We start from the raw sequence: 17,810 nt of genomic DNA, 5'->3' as shown, positions 1-17,810 counted from the left end.
GATATAATGCGCTGCGATGACACGTGCCGGCGCCGCACTGAAGCTGGGCTCTCTGAAATTCAATCCACCGAAGAACGTGTAAGGACGCCAATGAGCATGAAGCTTAGAAATACAACAGGTGACATCTACACGAAGCCCGATTACACACTTATTGATGATGAGCGTCTCCCCAGGCAGAGTACAGGCTAACACAAGTAAATGAAAAATTCATCAGGGTGCAATGTTACCAATTTAAAACAGGGATACTAGTAAATCTACAATACAGAAAATGCTAATGACACTGTTTAGCCAAATATATAATAAATAATACTCAAAGGAATCACAGGTAATTTAGTATTTCCCCAGTCTTCCTAGTTACTGACATGGTGCATCTTCCACTGTGGGATCCAACCCAGGGCTGTACAGTGGCAGCTGCTGCACTGTTGAGGTGCAACTCTTCAGGGACTACTATGCCGAGGTGACAAGGGAGAGGTCATGTTTTAACCTGCTACGTGGTGGGGTGACGTGGCGGCAAACCCGCTCACAAAAGCGTCATCTGGTAAACAACACAAGTGTTTCTTGTCCCACAAGATTTCACACAGCCTTGTTGCACACATAAGCAAATTAGAGTGGAGTTTTAACAAGCAATCTCGCTACTCAGTTGTCAAATGATGCCACTTCTCTCTTTTGCCAGGAAGGCATGGGAATTTCTCCAGAACAAAAGGAACAGCTGCTTTGAGCGGGGAGAAAACAAAAGCTTGACACAAATCAGCACAATTAAAACACTAATCATGGTTTAACTGCCAGCAAGATCAGAGTTAATTGAGAGTGGCTTTTAATTTATCCTTAAGAACGATACGACAGCTGAATAGCAATCCATTCAGCAGATTAGCATCAGATTTACACCGCGGTGCTTGATTAACCAGATCTGCTGCATATGTACAGACGTTATAAAATTCAGATTTTATTTGTTAAAGGTTGTTACTGGATTTCAGCTTCCTGCCTAAAAAAGAACAAATAAAAGAACAGAAGAACGAAAACACTTTTTATTGCAGTGACTTTATTGGAAAGGACAATACCATCTTGTGTGTGCATTTTGAATTACATCCAGTGATAGTCATATTATCTGAAAATTACAAACAGCAGTACAGAACGAGTAAATATTAACAACATCCCTAGATTTGTTTCGATTATGTGTTCGTTGGCTCTTTACATACTGTTACCATTATCAAGTTTTTACTGCTGTTGCAATACATACTGTACATCGTCCCATCCCCGGTATAACCAGATACACACTAATATAAAAGACATACATTCTCGCTCCAAAACATCCAGGTATGAAAGTCTTGCATATTAGCCGTTATGTGAAAATACTAAAGCAAAAAAAACTCATCTAGTGTCTCAGATAAAAGTACATTTGTTAAAACAACCTACACATAATTTTGAGTAGAATGTTACGACCTAGATTGTGTAACGTTAAACACAAGCCCACTTCAGTGAAATGAGCGGGTTGTACGATCAGGAAATGCCATTTTCATTTGGCAGTTACATAGTGTTACATGATTAACATGCAGAATTGACCGGAATTTAAATGCACCCATTTACAGTATGTGACTTACTGCCAGCAAAACATCATGGGCCTGAATTAACCTGCCAAACTACTAAACAATGACTACCTGCTCAAGCAGAACCATCAGGTTAGGTTTATTACATGTCAGCATGGGTGAAAAGTTTTTTTTTTTAAATCATACTTTTTGAGGCATTTTTATATAAAATGCAATTGTGACACAAGTCATAGAAAAGTTTTATAGAAAATTTTGCCTATGAGTGCTTTTTATACTTGCTCATTACAAATATGCTTGGAATGGGTGCAGTTACTGATGGTATAACTGGTCTCATATTGAGACCAGCTATAGCATAATAAAAATCAAAAATAATAATTTGGAACCACTTGGACCTATTTCTTGTTTAAACTCAACTCAGGGTGTAAATATTTTAAACAGTGAATGTCCTCTTGTTATTTCAACATTTAAATGAAACGATGAAATTTTTCTGCACATTGTACTTACAGTGAGCGTAAATCACTTGTTCCACATCCTTTACGCATTACTTTACAATATAAAACATGAGTGATCATCGCTAGACTGCTATGCATTTGAATGGCAGCCAAGTGAATTAAAACAGCAAAGAAACAAAATGTCTGAAACAGAAGAAAATAATAAAAAGTATAAGTGTTGCAGTCAAATCACAGGAGTCAATGTCAAGTCAGATTTTAAAATTTTGAATAAAAACAGGTGGTGGTTAATTCTTTTTTTTTTACGATTTTTTGTCATCTTTGAAATTTGACTGAACTGTACACAATAAAGGAAGCACAATTTCATTTAATGCAACAACCTGTGCAGTTGTCCAGGAAGGTGAAACCTTTTACAATGTAGACTAGATAAGGCTCACCAAGGTCCATAAACAACCAGTTAATACAGTACACACTAGTTAAAGCAGTTAATCCGAGGCCCGTAACAAAGTTTACACTTCAACATATGTAGGAAGGCAACCAGTGAAAACTTTCCCAAAATAGGAAACAGATTTTCATCCAACATATCTTCTTAATTAACCTCATACTTGAGTTTTCAAATGGATTCAAACTTTTTTTTGGCTTTACCAAACATATGCAGATCAGATAACCTTTTCCTAAGACAAAGGAATTTACTCTGGGTCACATCATCGCACAACAGTCAACAATTTTTTTTATCATTAGTGTGTGTGTGTGTTTTGTCTGTATAAACAATCAAAAACAGAGCAAACACCTATGAAATGATGTCTTTGGATACACCAAATACTTTAAAGGCAAACAAGGTTCACTGGCCTCATCAGTGTAAAGTATATTGTTATGCGTTTCAGAATTGTGTTTTAAAGCCAACCACAATACATTCAGGCTTCAAGTGAGATCGTGTATCTTGAGATTCAATAACTACAGTATGTTCCCAGCAGCAGGAAGCAATCAGGAGGAGTACATGACAAAATGTGTTTGAGTGGTTCAACATTCATGAAGAATTTGAATTTAAGTGTTTTTAAACTGTTGACATTCCACTATGTCTGTGTTTTGGTATCATACAGTGTAAAGGTCAAATCTTCTGAATATGAGAGATGTAAACAAACAAAGTACAAAACAAAATCATGAAATCATCATTACATGAAGATGTTAGTTATGTCAGAGCTGTGAAAAAAAGCTGAGAGAAATTTTGAGTGAGGAGCAGTAACTATGATAATACAAAGCATGTTTCACACGTGAAGCTTCCATTAAACAGAAATGAACAATTAAACATGTTAACTAAACAATTGATGATATTACTGTACATTGTTAAACATCAGCACAAACGCAGAACAAGTGGTTGAAAATAGGTCTCTTTTTTTAGACTAAAACCTCTGAGTCGTCCTTTAATTTATATTAGTACCAGCAGTGCATCTCTCAGCTTACTCTGCATTTGTTTGGTAGAAAAACAATAATTAACATGATTAAGGTGCACTGTTTAACATGGTAAAGACAAATGATGTCAGCATTACAAACTGAGGTGGCCTGCAGTACAGTACAGTAGAGTATGTGTTCATTATCATTAAAATGTGAACTAAAAGGCTTCAGACTGACTGTCCAACTGTTTCCAAAAGGCTGGCAAGCTGTGTAAAATGTTAAACATGCTCTTTGTAAACCTGTATTTCATCAAACATAAGTGGAAATGTTCATTTTAAATTTGATGCCAGTAACATGTCTCTCAAAGGCTAAGGATGGGCATATAAAAGACTGGAAAGGTAGTGTAATAAAATAAAAAATAAAAAAATAAAAAACTTCAGAGACACATCTCAAAATAAGTAGTCAAAATGTTTATGCATAAAAGAAAAATCGCCTGCAACCTGTGAAGGACCGGATTAGTCAATATTATAAAACTACTGAATTACAGTATACATTACCATTAAAACACTTAAAGAGCCACAGTAGTGTTAGTTAGAACGTCTGTTACAAATAAATAGAGTTTGCCTGCATTGTAACAAATAAAAAAAATAGGGCTCGAAATGTGGAGCAGCTTAAAAGTGAGATTAGGGAACCAAGGGGTTGTTTTTTAATGATTTGAAAATCGCTGTACTTAGTTTTCATTCACCTTTTACACAGCATCCCAGGGCTTTTGGAACAGGGTGTGGTATTTGTGCTGTGAATGACAACCACTTCCATACGACACACGTATCTTAAAGGAATGTTGAAATTATACTGAGGCACAGTATAGAAGGAAACTGTGACAAGAACAGCAGTAAAGGGTAAACAGTTAACACATATCAGTGAGTTGTATTTAAAATGTATGTCTAATAAATAAATACTTCATTAAATCCGCAAAGTCATCTTTTGATTTGTACTGTACAGTATTATTATAGTGGAAGAGGAGGGAGAGTGGCACATTTTACATTTGGAACCTTAAAACACATTCAATTAAATTCATACTGTATGCAAATAATGGGATCAATTTTAAAGAGGGTGGTTCTGCATATATCCCTACCTGCATCTACTGTAGGTACCACACGTACCGATACCACAAAAGCTGTGAGCTACTAGGAGATGAAGGCTGCTTGATATGCATAGGCTACAACCACGAACTCTAAATCTGTGCTAGACTTTAACTCAAAGTGTAAACAACCAGCAGAACATAAAGTGAGATGCTCCAGTTATGATTATTGCACTTAGTGAGCATCGAAACGACCGCGAGACAAGAAAAAGCAAGCCTTGATAACAGAATCAAAAAACAAGTCAGTAAACAATAAAAAGGAATGTAAATCATTGTCATTGAAGTGAAAAGCATAAAAGCTACTTCTTGCTCTTTTTGACAAATACCTATTTAGAGCAAAGTTCAGCCACTGAAGCCCAGAAAATGATTCAAACAAAGCTGATACTGCCTACTATGTGCAAGCGAGCATGGGTGGTGAGTAAAAGTCGTGTGCATGGGTGTAAACATGGGAACTACAGCTTATTCTTCATCCACCACCGTCTCTAGCAAACAGCAACTACAGCATTTGGTCAACACGGACTTGGCTGCGTGTTTACCCTTAGAGCTTCTGGGCAGATGCCCTCCAGTTATATGCGCAACAGTCACAAGTGCGTATGATATAGAAAATTCTAATTGTTCCAGAACAAAGTGTGGATTTGATTTAAATCAACCCATGAATTTCCAGTGTTTAAGTACCTACGAAATAGCAAGTATTCGTCAAGTCACTGTGAAATGAAAATGCAGGAAAATCTAAATAAGGAGGACAGAAAAAACTGCATGAACTAAATTAACAAATGAGGAAAAAGGAAAAAACTACATTTACTAGTTAGAAATGTTCTAAAATAAACATGTAACTCAATCATAAATTTGGCTTTGATCAACCCTCAGTTTAACACGGTACTGATAAGCTCCCACTAGAAAGCGCGTCACGTCTGAACCTGTTCCTTAGCGTCCCTACTTCTTTTTCAGTTTACCAGCCTTCTTCTTTGGCTCGTAGGGGGTCCGCAGGATGCTCGGCGTCTCCTCCATGACGCGAACCAGCAGATTATCGATGTAGTCTTCCAGCTCCCGAATGTGGGCGTCTTTCTTTTTAACCACCTCTTTTTGCTTGATGAGTTCCTGCACAACTTCCTCGAAGGATAGGTTGCTATAAGCTGCGACGTTTTCTTGTGTCACCTCCTGTGAGAAAAACACAATAATTACCATGCTGTGTGTACATTTGTTTTATGTTAGAGAGGAGTGGCCCCTATGAAATGTCAGCGTCTGATAACAGAGAGAAGAATAAAGACTCCATCTACGTTTGCTCACAAAACGACAGAGAAAATAGACTAATTAGATGTGTTGCCGCAAGTCGCCGTTAAGTCATGATGTGTTTACTTTGTACATTTTTTATTCTGTGTTGCTAATAAAGGCTAAATGAGAGTAAAAAGAAACTGTTCTCTGGGCTTTTAGTCCTCACAATGAAGTCTATGGCAGATGTTTGATGATATTACACTGTCTTACAGTTTTTAGAATGAATCAAGGGCAGATTAACTCGTCTAATGGGACTTAACTTTGACAAAGGAAACAGCGTCAGTAAGTTGTCCTCCTTTATCTTCAGTTTTAAGCATCTGAAAGCATGATCTCTCTAACCAGAGACTTCTGGCATATAAATCTTGCAAAGCTGCCAGGACTTAACAAAAAACATTTCACCCCCTAAAATGGAATCTTTGTTTCGAGGGGGAAATACCAGCCTGGATATTTCTGCAATTAAAGGTCAGCTTAATAAATACCAAAATAAGTATGTATCCCAGGCCTGACTTTGCTCTTCGAGGACAATCTTCTTGGACAGAGTAGTGTGGAACGGTATGTGCAGATCATATTGCGCTGGTACGATAGGAGCTGTAATCGTTTTTAATTAGGGACCACTTTATCGCTTCAGTGCTGGGCATCCTCCCCCAAACGGATAGAGCAGCAAAGCCTTCACCCTGTTTAAAATACCACACTTATCAGCTTCCACTCCCATGCGCCATCCAAGCCTTTACTGCTGGCTAAAGACAATGCAGAAGGACCTGCAGCAGGACTGCTTACCAGGTATCTAATCGCTCCGAAGCGCACAGGGGCTACTGTGCGCCGACACAAACCAAAATGAAATATTTGCCAGCGAGATTAAATGTCCAATGTAAGCAGGGTTTCAAGAACACAGCTCAGTAACCTATTCCTTACACGCAACGCAAAAAGGCCACGTCGCTGAAAGATTCTACACTTGAGCCATCTGACAGTGAATAAGTCACATGGAAGTGGATGTTGCTCTCCCATGATAGCATATGTCCACAAGCTGTCCCCCTCGCACACGTACACACAGCATAGTGATGAGGAGCTTTAGTGGCTGGTGACAAAGGCCTGGAAATGACCACGAACTGGCAAGGTAATGATGACCATTTTGCTGCGATCAGTAGTGAGAAGCAGATAAGGCGCACACTTGGCATTCTCCAGTTGTGTCATTACAGTTTCTAATGAGCTCGGCTTTGAGAATCTAAAAGCTCAGTCCTTTGAAATCTCCCACTGCCCTCCCTCCCCCCGTGTGTGGTTAATTAGGGCCTTGAAGCGGAGGAAATGGGAGCTGCCAATTCTGCGAGGCACTGCGGCATGCACAGGGGCACATGTGTGGATACTGACAGCCCTCAACACCCACAAAGCAAGGTGAGGAAAGCCATTATCAGCATTCTCTTTCTCATTTAGCCGTCACTTCAGCTACTGCTCCCACTGCTCTGTCGTAAATACCAATTTCACTGTGTAATAGTTGGCAAATTTTAGGTTTTATCAAACTGGAAAGATTTTAAACTAAACGCAAACTTAAAAAAAAGGGGTAAGATGCCCTCTACAAATAACCATTAAAAAGCGAAACAAGTGACCATGGTTCTTTTTCTTAACCCAAAAATCTCCAATTACAGAATCCCTGCAGTACACCAATGCAACTGACCTCACAGACCGAGATTTCACACTGCTTCAAATTATGATCGGCTCAGACATGATGACCGATGTGTGCAGCTGCTAATTAGTTGAATGGCACATCTGAATTTTCAGAGGTCTTTGAGATCAGTGTCACCAGCTGCGATGTCAAATGAAACTTTTCAGTTCCCTTTATAAAAATAATCGGAACGACGCTGAATGCAAAGTAACAACACAGTGCCAACTGTTAGGCATTTTTCCATTATTTTTCAGCTTAGTTACTGTCATCTACAGCAATGCGCAGAAGTTAGTATTGGGTGAAGCCCATAGAAAACCCAAATGTGTTCAATACCAAATGAGCCCTTACTTATATATAGGATTAAAGAGGGTAGGAGTCAGATTATCAGTCCTTCATTCATCTGTGAATGCTGCAGTTTTCAGAGATTGCAGCTCTGGAGGATTAAGGTGTGTTTTAAAACTGTGCCAGAAGACAGAAGCAATGGTCATAAAGAAAAAAGATTGTAATTACTTGATTTACTTGACAATTTAGTGTTTAGTACAGGGACAAAACTGATGTCAGAAAGCAATAGTTGCCAATGCTTGCAGGAGTGGTGAGACAACAATGCTCAGAGCACTGCAAACAAGAAAACATGGCTAATGCATCAGCCTGACAAGCCTACAGTCGACCAGTTGATTATGTGTACCAGCGTATTCTAGAGGACTATTGTATATGAGGCCATTAGTTTTTCAGCCAAAGCGTTGTCAAAATGGGCTCAAGCTAAAGGACAATAACCCAAAGCAAATTAATAAATCTCCATTAGGATGTTTGACAAAGCCAACTGATCTGCTACGAAGGAACCTTGACAAACTGAAGCAATAAAGAAGAAATGAGGCCACAAGACTGATAAAGTCATTTAGGAAACAATTACTTTAAGTTGCTGCTGATAAAGGTGGAACTACAGGCTGTTGAGTAATTGGGAGTGATTAGAGTTGACCAAATGTTTTGTTGGTTGCCTGTAATGTTGTTCTATGTGCCTCAAGCCAGACCTACTTAATAGGTTGATTATTATTATGTTTCCACACAAAAAACTAAGCGTAAGTGACAACAAACAAAATCACCTGACCCATCAGCTCTTTGTATAAAGTTGTCCTTACGTTTTTCTTGCCATAAAGGTCCTTCTTTCTGTTGCCAAAGCTGATGTCTTCATTTCCTGACTTTCTATCACTGCAAGTCAATCAAAAACAAAGTCAGCACTCACACAGTGGTCTTTTAGTGTACATAAATACACACAACATTTTACTAATAGAAGCTCTGAGGTGTTTATATTTGCAACAAATGAAACATAGATGTGTATGTTCAAGGCCGTATGGTGCCCGACTTAAAATGTGAATCATGGAACATTTTTGTTGCAGCTGGTTTATAAATATTGCACTGCGAACTACCTTTTATGCCCATGAACCATATTACAAATGACCACAGAGCTACTTTATGACAAAGGCAGCAGTAAAGATGATGGACTTGTGCCTACAGAGATAAGTGGTTAATTGGGTGATCTATCTTTGCAGAGGATCTCATTACTGTGGCTCAGAGGGCTCTGTTATCAAGCCCAGGCTCTCTAAAGAGCCACTAATGACACCTTCCTCTGTGATAAATCAGAACTTAGCCACAGTGCTCACCAACTCTTTATGTGGGGAAATAGATGGAAATGGCTCTGAGGAAATGTTTGAACAACAATAACACAGATATCATTTAACTGTACCAATCATGAGAATTGTCATGTAGAGTATGTGTGTGTGTGTGTGTGTGTAAACCACCATAAAAAAGCCACGTGTAGAACAAATCCTAACTTTACATTTATGCTGTCTAGAGGAAGTCCACATTTCTACACTGAGAAACAGATTTTTAACGTCTCATAATTCACAGGTCAGTGTGAAATAAATAAAACCTGACCATCAAGGCTCAACACTGATTAGGAAAAGACAGCCGTATAACAACATTTTGTGATAAATTAACTACCTGGCTTTGTAGTTGGAGCTGAATGGGTTAGTGTCTGCTTGGGAGTCTCCACTGAAGGGGTTGGGGGAACGCAGGTCTCCAGAACTGCCCAAACGCCCCCCATTATTTGTCTTGCGGCCTTCCTTCTTTCCTGTCACCCGTTCCAACAGGCTGACCTTCTCCTTTTTCTCCTTCCGCTCTGCCTGGTCCCACAGCTGCCCGTGCTCCCCCTCAAAGGGGTTGCGATTGCGTGGGAGTGTGGCATATTTCTGTGGCAGGGTGTCACTGATATCAGTGAAAGGGTCACTGTGCACCTCTGCGTCCTGGTAGCCTGGCACTTCGCTCTGGGAACGTCTGTGAGGTCCACCTGTACTCCCTGGCCGAAGAAAAGAAGCAAAAACATTATAATAACTTGGAGTTAGGGAGGAAAAAACATGCACACAACTGAGCACACGGGGTCAAATATATGATTGTTTCCATTTGTATGATTATCTGTGAGAGATTGGGATGATCTAATCAGGCTTTAACAGCCAGTGCTCACTGATTTGATGTCATTACGCTGGGTAAATTTAAAATTGATTAATGCCTGTTTTCTTTTCATCAACACTTACATTCTGTCAGATAAAAAGAAACATGCAAAGATCTAAACTCTGTGCTCTGATTAATTGTTTACCCGTGTTATTTTCCAAGCCGGCGTGTGACTTTACCGGCTAATTCAACCGCACAAAACATTCATTTGTAAGCAGTGATTTAGAACAGCTTGTTATATCATTCATATCATCCAAATCTGCTCGTGTAACACATACCATTGGATCCCTGAGTAGGTTCCATTCCCCTGCCCACCAACTTGAATGATAACAAAGCAGCTTATAAGATAAAGGCAACACTATCACACTGTAACTAACCCAACAGCTGTGCAGGGGAGATCATTCAAAGTGAAATGACCAGTGAGTTGAACAATGCTACTTTATATGCATGTGCACATTATTTGTCACTCATTCATTGAATAGAGGACCAGTGTCTTTCTTGTATCTGTTCTTGAGCTTTAAAAGCTACGGTAATAAGCACTGACTTATCAGCAATAACCTCACACTGTAAAGAAAAAGAAGATTTGGGGCAGTTTACTAGTTTAAATGTCAAATATAACACATTCCGAAATGAACTGCCCGCAACTCAGGAAGAATAACATTTTGATTCTCACCACTACCTTCTATAGAGTTAATGGAGTCTAGCTTGGGCTGAAAGTGGCTCCCAATGAGATCGGACATGGAATGGGCTGCAGAGAGTTTATGGGACCCGGCGAGCAGTGGTCTCTTGGCTTTTGCTTCAGGTTGGGCTTGTGGTTCTGGGGCAATGGACTGACGGCTGGGCTCGGAGTCACCTACGGCGGAGCGGGGCAGGATGGCCGACGACGTGTCGCTGAAGCCACTGTCGTGCTTGCGACCTTTCATCTTGTCTTTTAGTTTGGAAAAAGGCGAGCGTGGCTTTTCCTTCATGGAGAGGTCGAACATGCTGGCCGTCATGTTGTTCCTCATGAACTGAATGCTGACTTGTATACGTCCTCGTTCTTTCTTCTTTTTCCCCGACTTGGACTCCAAGGAATACCAGCTAAAATGACCAAAGTGGAAGAGGTTTAAGGCTGAGCAAAGTAATTTAGACCATTTAAATAAAAAAAAACTCCTGAGTTTATTACAAATAATTCCATAGGATACAGACAGGTATATAAAGAATGTTGGAGAAATAGAAGAAAATATCTCACAAGCTTTCTAATGTGCTCTACCTAGTCCTTTATGGACACCACCAAAAAGGCTAATTTGAGCGGACTAATCCAAGCGCTACATGCAAATGCAGCGACTTAAAACGTTTTCTTGTACAATTGAGAAGGCAATTTATCGTTCAGAGGATAAACATTCTTTTCAGACTGAATAATATAGACTATTTCAGGCAGCTTCTGGGTTTCTATTTGTTTAACCTCTCTGCTTTTTCAACTAGAAGTAATGGGATTTATGCTTTCACTCTGAGCAAAATAAAGTGGCATTTGCACAAATCTGGCCTTTGTTCAAAAATGCAATGACAAGCAATTGGGAAGCTGCAAAACCACATCGCAGGGCAAACCAACAGTTCATACATGCATGAGATATATGCTCCAAGTGATAGACCTTGTGACAATGTCCTTCAAGAATCCAATGATAAGCTACACAGTCTAGGGATTGCAAACCCAGACGTAGATGTAGGGAATACACCCGTTGCTAATATTTGCCTGTCATCTCATTTAACTTTATTATGGTTCAGTATCACCAAATTTCTTTATTAACCCTGAACTCAAAATATATTAGAATTACAGTTCAGGTAATTTCCAATAAAAGAGAGGAAATTTCCCTTTAAAAGCTGTTCATCACATCTAGCTGGTGGCACAGGAGCCCAGCTATGAAGGCTCTTTCTGGGTCCAATTCCCAAGCTGCACACCATGTTCGGTGTGATCAGCAGCCACAGCACGCTGCTGCCATGGGGCTGGGGCTGCACCTCACGTCTGTCTCAAGGCCAAGATAAACCTTGCTCTGCTTGGAACCACAATCCTCCCACTCGGGCCTGGACTGCTGGGAAACTCCTCACAATCAACAAACACAGGTGTGTGATAATTATGGGCTGCCTGCTCAGATATCAAGACAGGCTTTCCTTCCCAATAAGTCAGTTCAGAAACCAGCAGATGGGCAGACCCAGTGTGAAGTGTGGTTACAGTATCAAGGGCGCCTGTGTCATTGTCAAGTATGCCTGCAGTGTAGGATTAAGCCAACAAGCATCATGGACATATCCATTACAGAACCTCTGTTTAAAAAAAAAAAAAGCACAGCCCCAAGGTGCATCAGCTCAGGCACCTAAAACAAATACAACCCATCCGCACTGATTAGAACATATTGTGATCCTCCCAGCTGATGGGCAAGGAGGAAATGTGCTAATGTCTCTTGACGCTGAAATATGCAGGGAGCTAATTAGCACCAGTTCCAATTTGGTTCTTCTGTTCCTGTTTGCTTAATGCACAGTTGAGAAACATGTGTGCCTCACTTGTAGTTAAAACTCTTTAGCCAGATATAATACTGCCTATTCAAGCTATCATGCTATAAAACCCTTATTTAGTTCACCCCAAATGTATTCAATTACTCAATCACTGTAACACAACACAAGTCCATGCATTAATTCACAAGAGAACAAATCCTAAACAATCGAGGCCAGAGCATATGAAAGGTAAACTAAGCACAGATGTCAAGTGTTTTATAAAAAAAAAAAAAAAAAAGGGCTGACATTCAGAACCGGTGACCAGTATCTAAATTCTAAGGCCACACTGCGTCTGACTGAGTAAGGTACTTAAAACACAAGAACAGGAAAAAGTAAAAGTCAAAGCGACTGAGATTTACGCCCAGATTCTTGTGGCTGTAAAGACCAAACAATATTTCATCCACACCTTTAAAAACGACTGTAGGTACAAATGACTAACACAACATGTTTGGCCAGCTCCACTGGTTTTAATCCAACCAACTGGTGCTAAACTAAAAATAATCTGTTAGGAATGAAGGGCAATCCACGCAAAGCCTCACACAAAAGAGGGTCAACAAAATGGAAACACTCAAACCAATTTGTGGTCACTAACTGAGCAAGAATGCACTACCTCATCTGTGGTTGATGTGTTAGACAGTGTAAAGTTGAAATAAAAAGGTCTGAGGTTTCAGTTAGAGCAGCTCACCTACTGGGCTACAAGCTATTTAATGTCAGATCTTCATAAATTGAATTAAAACTGATCTATATAATAAAACTGCTTTCGAAATCAAGTACTTGAAGACAATACAATGGTGTTTAAATCGTGTGCCGCAAAAGACTTTAGATCATAAACGTAATAGGGAACAGAGCTGAGATGCAAAAAACAATCCACAAGCCCAGAATTATAGCCTAATATAGACATAACACATGTTGCAAATGTGACAAGTAACTAACATAGTCCATGCTGTAATCCACTTATGACTGGAAGACTTGTGCCAATATTTTCCACTTCCTCTCAAAAGTCTGTCCCAGCAGCACAGTGTCTCATGACTGTGAGCTGGTGTTGTGCAGAACATGAATTTTATCACATACAAAACAGCTTTGAGTCAGTACAAAGGATTTAATTAAAACGGCACAATATTTAAAACTAAACATTAAAATCAAAATAGTGTAATGAAGTCACACTTTCAATCAAAGAGACATTTTCCATTACTATGCAGTTTGGATTAAGCTCAAGAAGAATTAAACCTCCCTGTATGTCAGGTACTTACTTTTACGAATGTCATCATAGCATTGAAACTTGATTTAAGAAAAAAAAACATTATAAGTTATCCTAAAATTTTCAGTGTTGGTTTCTCTGACAAGTAGATTGAATAGACACTGTCTATTTAGTATTTGATCATTATCTATGAAGGCAACCAGTGCAGACATTAAGTCATCATGTTCATTGTGTTGACACATAAGACTTCTGTGCTTTAGTGATTTGCACTTACTCTGTTTTCTTTCTCTCCTTGTTATCAAAGATTTCATTAAGGTTGATGGACCTCTGACCCAGGAACTTGTCCATTCCAACCAAGGACCGGTGCATCACTATCAGACACAGCTCATACACTTCTGGGTTGCCCTCCAGAAGTAGGCCAGGTAATTCGAATGAGGCTTCTTCTCTCCAGACAGGGTTGAGTGTCTTCTCTGACACGGATGTTGAGTATTTTTCTTTGCCCAGCTGAATGATAGTGTAGGCGTCATTGGTGCCATTTTTGCCCTTGGGCTGTAAACCAGATGCTTGAAGAACAGTGGCTTGGACATGGGTTGGAAACCACTTCTGAGACTGCTCACCCAGTGACATTTTCAGCACTGGCTATTTACTAAAAGCCATTCAAAAACTATATTTTAGGTGGTTAGAGTTTCTAGTGTTTGTGATATGCAAAAAGCAACAACCATTATTTACTGTAGGTGTCAATCCATGCAAGTGTAGTTTATGTGTACAGTAGCAGCTGTTAGAAATAAACTGCTACTGTGTGTAAAGTAGCAGGTCTTACAAGCCTGACAAACTGAGCAAGTCTCATTTTCAGATCACAAATGTCCAAGCCACCGATGAGTCATCTGAAACACACACACACACACACACACACACACACACACACACACACACACAGAACAACATCAGTATTTTCCCTGAACCACATCATGACTCTTATCATGGGATTTTAAGAAATGTCGAAATTGAACGTCCTGGGTTTACACACTAATAATATGTTGGTCACCTATAGCTACAGTATCAAAACAGAATTTGCTGATTTTATTCGATGACAGGAGTGACTATATTAATGACTGACTCAGTGAAAAAGGTGAGTTTATATAGACATCAATACACATATCTGTTGTAACAACCAATGTTTCTATTCATCTGACTACGGAACTCTACTCCCACATTAATGTTTTTAAAACTATGAAGCGATCAGCCACTGCGTAAATGATGAGGTTTAAGTGGAGCTTGACTTATATACGGTTAGCTTCTAGTCTAATGCTGCAGTAGCCACGCGTAGTTAGCTTCTGAGCTAGCAAGGGAGCGCGACTGACGGCTTTTTACCTCGACCTCATTCTCACCGACGCTGAAGTGCGTGAGTACTTCAGCTCATCACAGACGGTTCCTCAAACACACGCAGTTGCTGGTTTTCTGACGCATACATCCGCCAGCGTTAGTTGTTAGTTGCTACGGTTGCTGTTCACTTCTGTCGGACAGGGGAGAGTAGCGCTTCCTGATCTTACGTCACTTCCGCCTCTCACCGGTTAAAGTTCACGTACGCAGAATAATTATTACTATAATTGATAATTTATTTGAAAATGTCTAAAAGGCGGAAAGAGACAAGTCGCAGGGCGATTATAAATTTTTTTCTTACCTATACATTAATTAAATCCAATATTAACACAGCCTCCTCAGAATAGCGTTATATGGGTGCGTGTGCGCGCGCGGGTGGGCTCGCGGCTGCGCTTGAGAGGTAAATCATACAAACATGGGAAGTGCTTTTGTGTCATGAGTGGGACATGGAGGTGCAGATAAGGGGCTCGACTCGGTGAATGCACACATGCTTGTCACCGCACTTGACAAGTGCATCTTAACCAAACACACCTGCCAGTGTTGGTTTTATCATTATGCCCCAACCAGTGCAGTATGTACACACCAGTGGCCTGAGGCTCCAGCTGGGCCATCCATCAAACTGAGATTACTGCACTTATCTGGAGCACATCTCTAAATGAAATGCTACGGCTCACTGAAATATTAGCCTGCGCAAAATGGCAGTCGGATGCATTGAATGCATCCGCGTATCGCACTCTCGTGTTTTATATTAACCGTCTGTATAAATATGAGGAGAATATTACACTATAGTAACTGTACACCAGTAGTAGTATAAGGCGTGTGATAGGTGGACAGAGCATATACAGATAATGTGATGTTTTGAAATTGGCTTTTTAGTTTTTTGGAAATCAATACAAAGTGTGTGTTCAGAAATCACTGCTCTGTGTGTGTCTGATTTAAATGCTCCTGCGTGTTTATGGATTAGGGTTGCAGTGGCTCACACTACAGCACAAAGGTCCCGAGTTTGATTCCCATGAGTTTCTGGGGGGAATTTGCATATTCTCTCTGTATCTGCATCGGTTCCCACAATCCACTCAAAATATTTGGAGATTCTAAATGTGCAAGTGTGAGAGTGACTATTTGTCTGTACAGTGACGGACTGGAGACCTTGACATTGAGTGATGAAATTAGGCCTAATCTGTGGTAAATTCACAACATCACAGCTAATTGTTTCTCCAGATAAAATTAAAAACGCTCCTCAAGGGTATGATTGGGGCTGCTGTTGTGTGTGTGTGGCCGCCAGCAGGGACATGAAGCCAGGCAGTTTTTTCTTGCCATTTAAAACATCAGATCTGACAAACATTCACAATCTAACTGTGGAGCAGGCCTGAACTGTTTCAAGTCTTCACATTGCACAGATCCCTGGACGACATCCAAGGTTTTGTGATTTATCCAGTCCCCTCATTACTCACATTCCTTTTCACTAAAACTTTACTATCTGTTGTGGTTAAGGGTGTCAGGTTGAGGTGAATGAAATAATGACCAGAGGCATCCATGTACTCCACCAGGGTCATGGAAATCTTTCTTAATTTGACAATAAGTCAAACACTTTCATATATTATCCTCTATAGGGACATAATACCAATTTACAACTGAATGAAAGACACTGCATTCCAACACTGCCTGTATCCGTTTATTACCCTTCTTCAGTAGAGAACCCTTTGGCACATTTAAAAACAAAGCATTACGCTATAAATTATGCAGTGGTAACGTAAAGACGCAGCCTGCTTTCTGCAGGAACGACACTAAAGGTCATAAACTGTGCAACATGTACTTGAACCTGCCTGCGCGGCCGTGTCCACATGTTGGCCTGTATTAGCTGTGGCCCCTAACGGCATCCATTTACTCTGCACATGGTTCTAGTTTAGGGCCATTCTTCAACACTATATAGGTTGTATTACATTTATTAAACACTTGAAAAAAAAATCTCTATCTGCAGGATTGCCCATCTGTTGTTGAGAAAATATGTGAAAGAGGCACGAGGGCGAGGAGAGGAGAAACCGTTGTGATGTCAGTGGTGCTTTCAATGTGGTGCAGGTCTGCGTTCTGGATGGATGACTGATTTAAAAGGCACGGCCTCGCAGCCCAGCTAGCAGTTAGATCACAGATGAATTTTAATGAAAAAAAAAGGAGAAAGGCACACAAATCACCTCTGCTTTGCGCTCAGGAATGTTTCTGTGCGCAGCTTTGATATATAGGTGCAGATGTGCGACTGCAGCGTGACGAGAAGAGCTAAAAAGGGGGCAACATGTCAGGCTGATGGCTCCCTAAAGGCCTCGATTTCTACCTTGTAACCTCTGAAAGGGTAAGTGAAACTAAAGCCAGAGAACGTAGAGCATCCACAGCTCGATGGTCAGTGAGACCTAGAGTGTTTATTGACACAAATCTAAAATCAAAATTAGGAAATGAAAGCTTCTGCTCTTGAAGTGAATTTCTCATATTGTAACAACATACAAATTCATTAAATAAACACCAAAGGTAAAAGTAACTTTAATCTGCTTGCAGTTACTGTAGCACATATTTGTTTCGTAGTACATGCTCATACTTTGGGTCTGTACAATAAAGTTTTATTTGTGCAAAGATTATTTTTTGAATTTGCACAAAGGACTCAGGATGTTTTGTGGGTCACTATGCAGCTGCTGTGTCGACCCCAGATGCTGTGAGGTTCGTAGGACGGATGCAATAATATGCAAGTATACAGTAATAT

At 40.0% G+C, this 17,810-nt stretch overlaps 1 protein-coding gene across 3 annotated transcripts; it reads right to left on the bottom strand.

Annotated features, from left to right (window-relative positions):
• Positions 1 to 1,019: 1,019 nt before the first annotated feature.
• Positions 1,020 to 15,245, bottom strand: LOC114870769 (rab11 family-interacting protein 2). Of its 3 annotated transcripts, none has more exons than XM_029175833.3 (6): positions 15,056 to 15,245; positions 13,959 to 14,568; positions 10,640 to 11,040; positions 9,454 to 9,808; positions 8,556 to 8,661; positions 1,020 to 5,684 (listed from the first exon to the last, which is right to left on the bottom strand). In XM_029175833.3, the coding sequence occupies exons 2-6, from the start codon at positions 14,309 to 14,311 to the stop codon at positions 5,460 to 5,462; spliced, it is 1,440 nt and encodes a 479-aa protein (XP_029031666.1). In that variant the 5' UTR covers positions 14,312 to 14,568; positions 15,056 to 15,245; the 3' UTR covers positions 1,020 to 5,459. The 3 variants fall into 3 exon arrangements, with proteins under 3 accessions (XP_029031666.1, XP_029031667.1, XP_029031668.1); XM_029175834.3 differs by having other exon boundaries at positions 15,073 to 15,245; XM_029175835.3 differs by having other exon boundaries at positions 8,592 to 8,661; positions 15,056 to 15,244.
• Between the last annotated feature and the right edge of the window lie 2,565 nt (positions 15,246 to 17,810).

This window comes from Betta splendens, chromosome 15 (assembly GCF_900634795.4).
Source record: "Betta splendens chromosome 15, fBetSpl5.4, whole genome shotgun sequence".
Taxonomy (NCBI): domain Eukaryota; kingdom Metazoa; phylum Chordata; class Actinopteri; order Anabantiformes; family Osphronemidae; genus Betta; species Betta splendens.
The sequence above is the reverse complement of the archived record's forward strand: the minus strand, read 5'-3'. Positions and strand labels throughout refer to the sequence as shown.